This window comes from Gossypium arboreum, chromosome 13, assembly GCF_025698485.1.
Source record: "Gossypium arboreum isolate Shixiya-1 chromosome 13, ASM2569848v2, whole genome shotgun sequence".
Classification (NCBI taxonomy): domain Eukaryota; kingdom Viridiplantae; phylum Streptophyta; class Magnoliopsida; order Malvales; family Malvaceae; genus Gossypium; species Gossypium arboreum.
In genome coordinates this window covers 124,384,786-124,392,939 of record NC_069082.1, presented here as the reverse complement: position 1 = coordinate 124,392,939, position 8,154 = coordinate 124,384,786, and the positions used below count along the sequence as shown (strand labels likewise).

The 8,154-nt window shown below is 37.8% G+C and overlaps 2 protein-coding genes across 2 annotated transcripts; one reads left to right on the top strand and one right to left on the bottom strand.

The window, feature by feature from the left end:
- The first annotated feature begins 1,642 nt into the window (after nucleotides 1-1,642).
- On the top strand, nucleotides 1,643-4,489 carry LOC108464066 (subtilisin-like protease SBT1.8). Its single transcript, XM_017764150.2, has 2 exons — nucleotides 1,643-3,502; nucleotides 3,634-4,489. Exons 1-2 carry the CDS (start codon nucleotides 1,885-1,887, stop codon nucleotides 4,296-4,298), a joined length of 2,283 nt encoding a protein of 760 aa, XP_017619639.1. The 5' UTR covers nucleotides 1,643-1,884; the 3' UTR covers nucleotides 4,299-4,489.
- A 634-nt stretch (nucleotides 4,490-5,123) lies between these two features.
- LOC108461520 (guanine nucleotide-binding protein subunit gamma 3-like) lies at nucleotides 5,124-8,030 on the bottom strand. The gene is made up of 5 exons (XM_017761385.2): nucleotides 6,951-8,030; nucleotides 6,429-6,481; nucleotides 6,301-6,345; nucleotides 6,172-6,216; nucleotides 5,124-6,013 (listed from the first exon to the last, which is right to left on the bottom strand). Exons 1-5 carry the CDS (start codon nucleotides 7,101-7,103, stop codon nucleotides 5,155-5,157), a joined length of 1,155 nt encoding a protein of 384 aa, XP_017616874.1. The 5' UTR covers nucleotides 7,104-8,030; the 3' UTR covers nucleotides 5,124-5,154.
- Nucleotides 8,031-8,154: the final 124 nt, after the last annotated feature.

Below are 8,154 nucleotides of genomic sequence, written 5' to 3'. Positions count from 1 at the left end.
ACCATAAAAATTTGTATATTCAATCATATCATAATCGAATTTAATTTGTTTTTTTTTTGGCATTTCATACAATTTCATGTTATTTTATTGATTAAAAATGTACCATTAGTTTATTTACTCTTGGGAAATTTTAAAATTAATTTATATATTTTATTTTTAAAATTTAGTTTTTTTCGATTTCAAAATTCAAGTTTATCTGTTAACATTATTATTTTCATTTAAATTCAAGTGAATCTTTTTTCTTCAAAATGTCACATATACAAATTTAATGTGTTAAAAATTACACTTGAATTTTGGAATATAAAAGGTTAAATGACTAAATCCTTGAAATTAAAAAGTAAAAGAAATAAATTCTAAATTTTCAAAAATACATAAATTTATGGCATATTTTAACCTATTTTATTTTTATTACATTTTTTTTTATTTCTCAAGGTATCTACAAGAGTGAGTCTAGTAACTATTTTATTTTTAAAATTGCTCCATACCTAGGGCAATGATCGAACTCTCCACCACTGATTAAAATAGATTTTTATTACATTTTTTACAACACTTCTAATCTAATATCATTGCTTAAACAATTTTAAGTGAAAAATTATAATTATATTAATAGTTATTATCAAAATTAATCATTATAAGTATCAGACTGAATAATTACCCGATCAAATACGTTTACACAAACATAACTCAAAATCTAATATTTCAAAGTGATAGTATTCTTACACTTAATTATAATACGATACTGAATATGACAGAGAAAAATAATAAGTACAATACGAAAAAAAAGCACGAATTTAACATGAAAATGTAAATATATCAAAATTTATAAAATAAAATATTAACTAATTAGACATAATTTAAATATAAAAATTAAACATAACTATTACATAAAAAAGTATGAATACGGTATAAATATAAGAAAAATGAAAAAGAAACTTAGGTAAAGTTAGGTTGTATTTCGTATCGCGTGTGTACAGCTGTAGTTTCCTTGTAGCATTTGCATCTGATAATGACAAATATCTGTCACGCTCAACATTATGGACCGTTATAGAAGGCTAGCCTCTTGAAAATTGTAAATTCTATAATACAATTTTTATATAGATATTTAATATATTAAACTTTTGGGTAAATTAAAAAATAGTTATTTTTGTTTGTCTTAGATTATATTTTAGTCACTTATGTTTGAAATGTTACGTTTTAGTCACTTACATTATCGTTTTGTTACGAAGTAGTTACTATACCATTAAGCTCCGTTACTTTCCTAACGGCAATCCTACATGGCAGCCTAAATAGGTTTTAAATACCAAATTAGATATCCAACTGGGATGATAATATGTTTTTAATTAATTAAAAAAATTAAATTAATTACACCTTGAACCAAAAAAAAAAAAACCATTCGTCTCTTTCTTTTTAGTTTCTTTTTTTTTTATTGAAAAAACTATTCTCATCTCAATTTGTAAGATTGTCATTAAGGAGTTAACAGAGCTTAATGGTAGAGTGATTACTTCGTAACAAAACGATAACGTAAGTGACTAAAACGTAATATTTTAAATATAAGTGACTAAATTGTAATATAAGAGAAATATATATTTATATTTGGATTATATTCATGAATACGAAAATATATTAGTAATAAAAAGTAATAAAAATAAAAAGCTATATAATTAGTATAAATCAATTTTCAGATTTACATATTTATAGATGGCATTGAAGTAAATAAAGCTAAAGAACAAGCCCAATTAGAAACATAAGTGCGTTATAAATCCGACATCAGTCTAATGTTTTTACTTCTATCCTTTTCTCAGAGTCTTCTTCTTCCAGTTTTTGTAAGTATCATTACTGAACTAAGTTCATTAATAAGTACTAATAATCCTTAAATCTACAGCCATGGCTGCCATGGCATCTTCTACCTTCTTCTTCTTCCTACTTTGTCTCACAGTCACCGCCAAAAAGACCTACATTGTTCACATGAAACATCAAGACAAGCCACTTTCTTTTGAAACCCACAATGATTGGTACCGTTCCAGCTTACAGTCACTCACCTCCACCCCAGCTGAGTCTCTTCTTTATTCATATAATGCTGCATTTAATGGCTTCGCTGCTTCACTTGATCCAGAACAAGCTGAAGCTCTTGGCAAATCAGATTCGGTTCTGGGTGTTTATGAAGATACTGTTTATAATCTTCACACTACTCGTACCCCACAGTTTTTAGGCCTTGATGCTGAGTCTGGCCTATGGGCTGGTCATAATACCCAGCAACTGGAACAAGCTTCTCGGGATGTGATTATTGGGGTGTTAGATACCGGTGTTTGGCCGGAATCTAAGAGTTTTGATGATTCCGGTATGCCGGAGGTTCCTGCTAAGTGGCGTGGTGAGTGTGAATCGGCTCCTGATTTTAATCCCAAGTTTTGCAACAGGAAACTCATTGGAGCTCGAAGCTTTTCAAAAGGTTACCGTATGGCATCCGGCGGTGGTGGGATTTACAAAAAACCGGGAGAGATCCAGTCCCCGCGTGATAAAGATGGTCACGGTACACACACTGCTAGCACCGCCGCTGGATCTCACGTGGCAAACGCTAGTCTCCTCGGATACGCTAGCGGAACGGCTCGTGGGATGGCGACTCACGCCCGCGTCGCCACCTACAAGGTTTGTTGGGAAACGGGTTGTTTCGGATCCGACATTCTGGCCGGTATGGAACGCGCAATCGAAGACGGCGTCGACGTCCTCTCGTTGTCACTCGGTGGCGGATCGGCGCCGTATTTCCGTGACACCATCGCCATTGGAGCATTCACGGCGATGGAGAAGGGCATTTTCGTCTCTTGCTCAGCAGGTAATAGCGGGCCCACTAAGGCCACTCTTGCCAACGTGGCGCCGTGGATTATGACGGTTGGCGCCGGGACGTTAGATCGAGATTTCCCCGCTTACGCCGTTTTAGGAAATAAAATCCGTTATAACGGCGTCTCGCTTTACAGCGGTCGAGGAATGGGGAAAAAACCGGTTGGTTTGGTTTACAGCAAAGGTAACAGCTCCGGTAGTAATTTATGTTTGACCGGTTCACTCGATCCGGCTTTGGTACGTGGAAAGGTAGTGCTTTGCGATAGAGGAACAACCGCCCGAGTTGAAAAAGGAGCCGTCGTGCGCGACGCAGGCGGCTTCGGGATGATATTAGCGAACACCGAGACTAGCGGTGAGGAACTGGTGGCTGACAGTCACTTGTTACCAGCCGTGGCGGTTGGGAGGAAAGTCGGTGATTTGATCAGAGAATACGCACGGTCCGATCCCAATCCAACCGCTGCGCTTGTCTTCGGTGGTACGGTTTTGGATATCAAACCATCACCGGTTGTTGCAGCGTTTAGTTCCCGGGGACCCAATATGGTGACGCCACAGATCTTGAAACCGGACGTGATTGGACCTGGTGTCAACATATTAGCTGCTTGGTCAGAGGCTATTGGTCCCACTGGTTTGGCCAAGGACTCGAGGAAGACCATGTTCAACATCATGTCAGGTACTTCCATAACGGCTATATTCATTGTTATTTGTGTGACATCACCACCTTTCACCATGCGCATCATCTGTTTGTCTTTATGTCTAGCAGAGCACATTTCATAACACAACCATTGATTTAAATATGCGTAGGTACATCAATGTCATGCCCACACATCAGTGGGCTAGCAGCGTTGATCAAGGCCGCTCATCCAGAATGGAGCCCGAGTGCAATCAAATCGGCTTTAATGACCACTGCCTACACCCAAGACAATACCAACTCGACTCTCAGGGATGCTGCGGACGGATCGTTGTCAAACCGATGGGCACATGGGGCTGGCCATGTCGATCCCCAAAAAGCTCTTTCACCAGGCCTAATATACGACATCTCGACTGACGAATACATCACATTCTTGTGCTCACTCGGCTACACCGTCGACCATGTCAAGACCATAGTGAAACGCCCCAACGTTACATGTTCGAAGAAATTCAAGGACCCTGGTGAACTAAATTACCCATCGTTTTCAGTCATGTTTGGGGGCAAAAGGGTTGTTCGATACACTCGTGAATTAACAAACGTCGGCCCTGCAAGGTCCATGTACAAAGTCACAGTAAATGGACCATCGACAGTAGGGATCTCAGTTAGGCCCAAGACACTCATCTTTAGAACCGTGGGTGAAAAGAAGAGATACACAGTCACCTTTGTAGCTAAAAGAGGAACAAGCCCAATGGCTAAACCTGAATTTGGTTCAATAGTATGGGGCAATGCTCAAAACCAAGTTAAAAGCCCAGTTTCCTTCTCATGGTCATTGATGTGAGAGTGTCCCACAGTTTATATATAATTCTGGGTATTCTTTCCCTCAATGAACCTCACACAGGACAAGAAATCTGGTGCAAAAAGGGACCCTCATCCATGGCGGAAACCTTTTTCATTTTGTGGTTTGTAATATTTGTTTACATTTGGATTTAAGTTAATGATGGTATAAAAATGATCACCTTGTTGGCTAAACAGATACCTTCCAAATGGAGCCCCTCCATTGACAAGGTACACTTCCAAGGTCTTTTTTATGGGCGGATTTGACAAAATAGCACACAATACAAGTAAAAAAGAAAGGGGGGGGGGGGGACAGATGGACCCCTAGCAGATCTTTTCCTCTTTTTTTTTTTTTCCCCAAATAGTTTCAATGTTTTTTTTCTGCAAGCATATGTCACATTCAAATCTCAGGTATCTTTGAAACTTTGATGATGATCATCATCATAGAAAAATGAATGATAACATGGATTTGTGCATACTGGGGTTCTGGGTTTCTTTTTAAGAACTGATGGAAATGACATCTCAACCGCATCCTTTGGTTTGAGATTTTTGAAGAAAAATATGGCAGAATCCTGTAGCAAATTCAATTGTTTTCATCTATTTTCTCCATCCATCATGAATTCATGTCAGTTTGTAGGTCCACTATTTTGAATTTTGGGACCTGAAAATTAAGGTCCACCTGCTCTTTTCACTGTCAGCTAACATCGTGATCGTAAATGGTAGATTTGGTGCATGTGTTCTTTGATAAAAACAACGCTAACACCCCAGCAATTCTAAGCTTAAATCTGTGTTTTTTTTTTTAAAGTTCAACAAATTGTGGCTCTAAAGCTTGTAGATGAATTATAAAATGCAGAAATATATTAGAAAAATAGGCAGCAAGGATTACAACTGGTTTTTGTACAACTACAGCAACGGGTTACTTTTGGACATGAACATTTCCATTTGCAGCAAAAGCAACCTGTGCACGAGGGGAATTGAAAAATGCAACAGTTCCGGCTACACGAGATCTTTTGGCAGCAACCAGATTTAGGAAACGAGCAACATCGCCATTTCGGAATTGAGCAGCAGCTTAAACATGGATTGCAGTGACACGGGTTGCATGAGCTGCATTTACATCGCCATTTAGGGATCGTGCAGCAGCTTAAACATGATTTGCAGTCACACGAGCTGCATTTACATGAACTGCAGTCGCATAAACTGCTGCATTTACATGAACTGCAGTTGCATGAGATGCATTTACAAGAACTGCAGTCGCATAAACTGCTGCATTTACATGAACTACAGTTGCATGAGCTGCAATTACATGAACTGCAGTCACATAAACTGCTGCATTTACATGAACTACAGTCACACGGGCTGCATTTACATGGATTGCAGTCGCATGAGCCGCATTTACACGGATTGCAGTTGCACGAGCTGCATTTACACGGATTGCAGTCGCACGAGCTGCATTTACACGGATTGCAGTTGCATGAGCTGCATTTACATGAAGTGCAATCGCACGAGCTGCATTTACATGAAGGCAGGTCACATGAGCTGCATTTGCACGAACTGTGTTCCGATGAGCCGCAACTGCAGCGCCTGCATTTACATAAGCTGCAAATGCATGAGCTGCAGTTGCATAAATCGCAATCACAACACTGCAGGCATTTCAGATGGCAAGAGCACGCCGAATAACAGCAACAACAGATCCACGATAAGTTAGAGCAAGGAATCCCACTGCAAACGAACAGAATCCATGTTACGAAACAGAACAAATAGCAAAACAAAGATCAAAACTCATAAAACCAGTTAGCCCGTAGCCCGAAGTAGCCAACACATATAGAAATGAAACTAGATTTATACATAACAAATACAAAAGCACAAGAAATCGGTACCAAAGCCACTTCCAGAATCGACATGACTTCCGATTCTTCCTGCTTCTGCTTCACGGAACAAAAATATAAATCATAAGGGCTCATATTACATGAAAATCAGTGAAAATTAACGACGTTTTTAGTTCTTACGTAGGTATTAAAGGATCAGAGTTGGCCATCACAAAATCTGTAACCCTGAAAAGAAAAAAAAAACACATTTATCTATAAATGAACTATAGCTAGCAAGCTATTCAAGGTAATTGCAAAGCTTGACATACTCTTTGCAGAATCTTGAAGCCGGTTGAAGACCCTCTACCGATTTTAACTCTTCCTGCTCGAAACAAGACAGTCATCAACAGTTCAGAAATTGAACACAAGCCTCGTGTAGTATCGATAAATCCAAGCCTATTTTTCGATCAGATCATCGGTAATGATGTATGTTTAAACCCTTTTTCTTTTCAGAACATAAACCTCTAAATTCATAGGATGATTAATAGAAAATAACATGTTTAGGTGATCCCAAAGATTTACCCCAAATGCATGAATATTGTTAAGTGTTTAATGAGCAAAAACATGTTCTTTTCAATACGGGCATGTTCAATTTTTTTTTAAGTTTTTCTCGATCATGCTCACATATCCATATCCGAATACGTGTCTGATTGATGTTTCAATTTACACTAACAAGAACATTTCAAGTTGAACTTTTTATCCTAATCCATTAAAGAAAAACGTAACCTTTAAGCAATTTATGCATGAATGGTCTATTAATAATCAATTTAGAACTAAAATTAAAAACAAACCTCAAGGAAACTAATTTCTCTTTCAAGCATCTGAGTCTTAGCTGCTTCCCTTCGTTTCCCATACAAATCAGGATACTCCGGTGGGGATCTCGGACATGGTGGAGGCAGAGTCGGGACCGACGAAGAAGAAGAACCACCGGACCTGGCAGCCATCAATGTCTCCGGTCACCGCCGGAAAATGAAAAAAAAAGGACTTTGTTTTTTTTTTTTTACACAAAATCAGCACTTTCCTTCCACAAAAGCAAGAAGCAGTGCAGTAACCAGAAATAGAAAGTAAACAAAGGAAACCCCAAAACAGTCTTTAATAAAGAGACAAAGAAGAAACGGCAAGTAAATGTTAGGAGTGAGAAAGAAAGTGGGGTTTTTTTTTTTTGGAGTGTGAACTGTGAATGACAGTGGCAGAGGCAGTAATTAAACGTGTCTGACAAGGATAATTGCGACCCAGAGCTTAAACGATTAACCAGAAGCTGAAAAAAGAAAGGGTGGGTTGTACAAGAAAGAAAATGAATGCAAAATTTGCAGCATTGGTAGATAAGAAGAAGAGATTAAAATGAAAAATGAAAGTAAAAAGGGAAACATTATTATTATTATTAGAAGATGAAGAAAGATTGAGAAACACAATAACCATAATAATAACCTTTGTGCATGGTAATAATGAGAATAAGAATAATGGTAAAGACGGCTGTGGGAAAGGCTGCAACTTTTTGTACGAACCCATTTTTAAGAGCTTAAAGTTTCAGTATTTTTTTTCTTCTATGTAATTCCCAGAGAGCGAGTGTGTGTAAATAATAGTTTTGAAGAGGTAATAAGATTTGTAATTTTTTTTAACAGTGGGTTTTATTAAGAGAGTGGGAAACAGTGGTTCAGATGTTAAAATTGGGGAGTTTGGAAGGTTATAAGAGGGGTGTCGTCTCTGTGAATGAGTGAATGGGTGGGTGGGGGAACTGAGGTTGCAGAATTTGCAGAAGGCAGAGAAGCGAAAAGCACGATGTTGTACCTCAGATCGCACGTGACGTCTGCGTAGGAAAGAGAGATACTTACAACCTTATTTTCATTTTTGGTTAAGTTTCTAAAATAGTCACTTTTGTTTATCCCATCTTACATTTTAGTCATTCAATCGTTAATTTCTACTAATATTGTAACGGTAAGCTGACTAGATACATTGAATCATCATTTCAAGCAATAATTTTTTGTTAAATTATAC

What these genes read in the sequence shown, in the direction of transcription:
- LOC108464066 (XM_017764150.2), top strand. Translation starts at nt 1,885, where the DNA reads ATGGCTGCCATGGCATCTTCTACCTTCTTCTTCTTCCTACTTTGTCTC. An exon ending in CATGTTCAACATCATGTCAG is followed by an intron (nt 3,503 to 3,633) that starts GTACTTCCATAA and finishes AAATATGCGTAG; the next exon opens with GTACATCAATGTCATGCCCA.
- LOC108461520 (XM_017761385.2), bottom strand. Translation starts at nt 7,103, where the DNA reads ATGGCTGCCAGGTCCGGTGGTTCTTCTTCTTCGTCGGTCCCGACTCTG. An exon ending in GCTTCAAGATTCTGCAAAGA is followed by an intron (nt 6,346 to 6,428) that starts GTATGTCAAGCT and finishes TTTTCTTTTCAG; the next exon opens with GGTTACAGATTTTGTGATGG. An exon ending in CGATTCTGGAAGTGGCTTTG is followed by an intron (nt 6,014 to 6,171) that starts GTACCGATTTCT and finishes GTTCGTTTGCAG; the next exon opens with TGGGATTCCTTGCTCTAACT.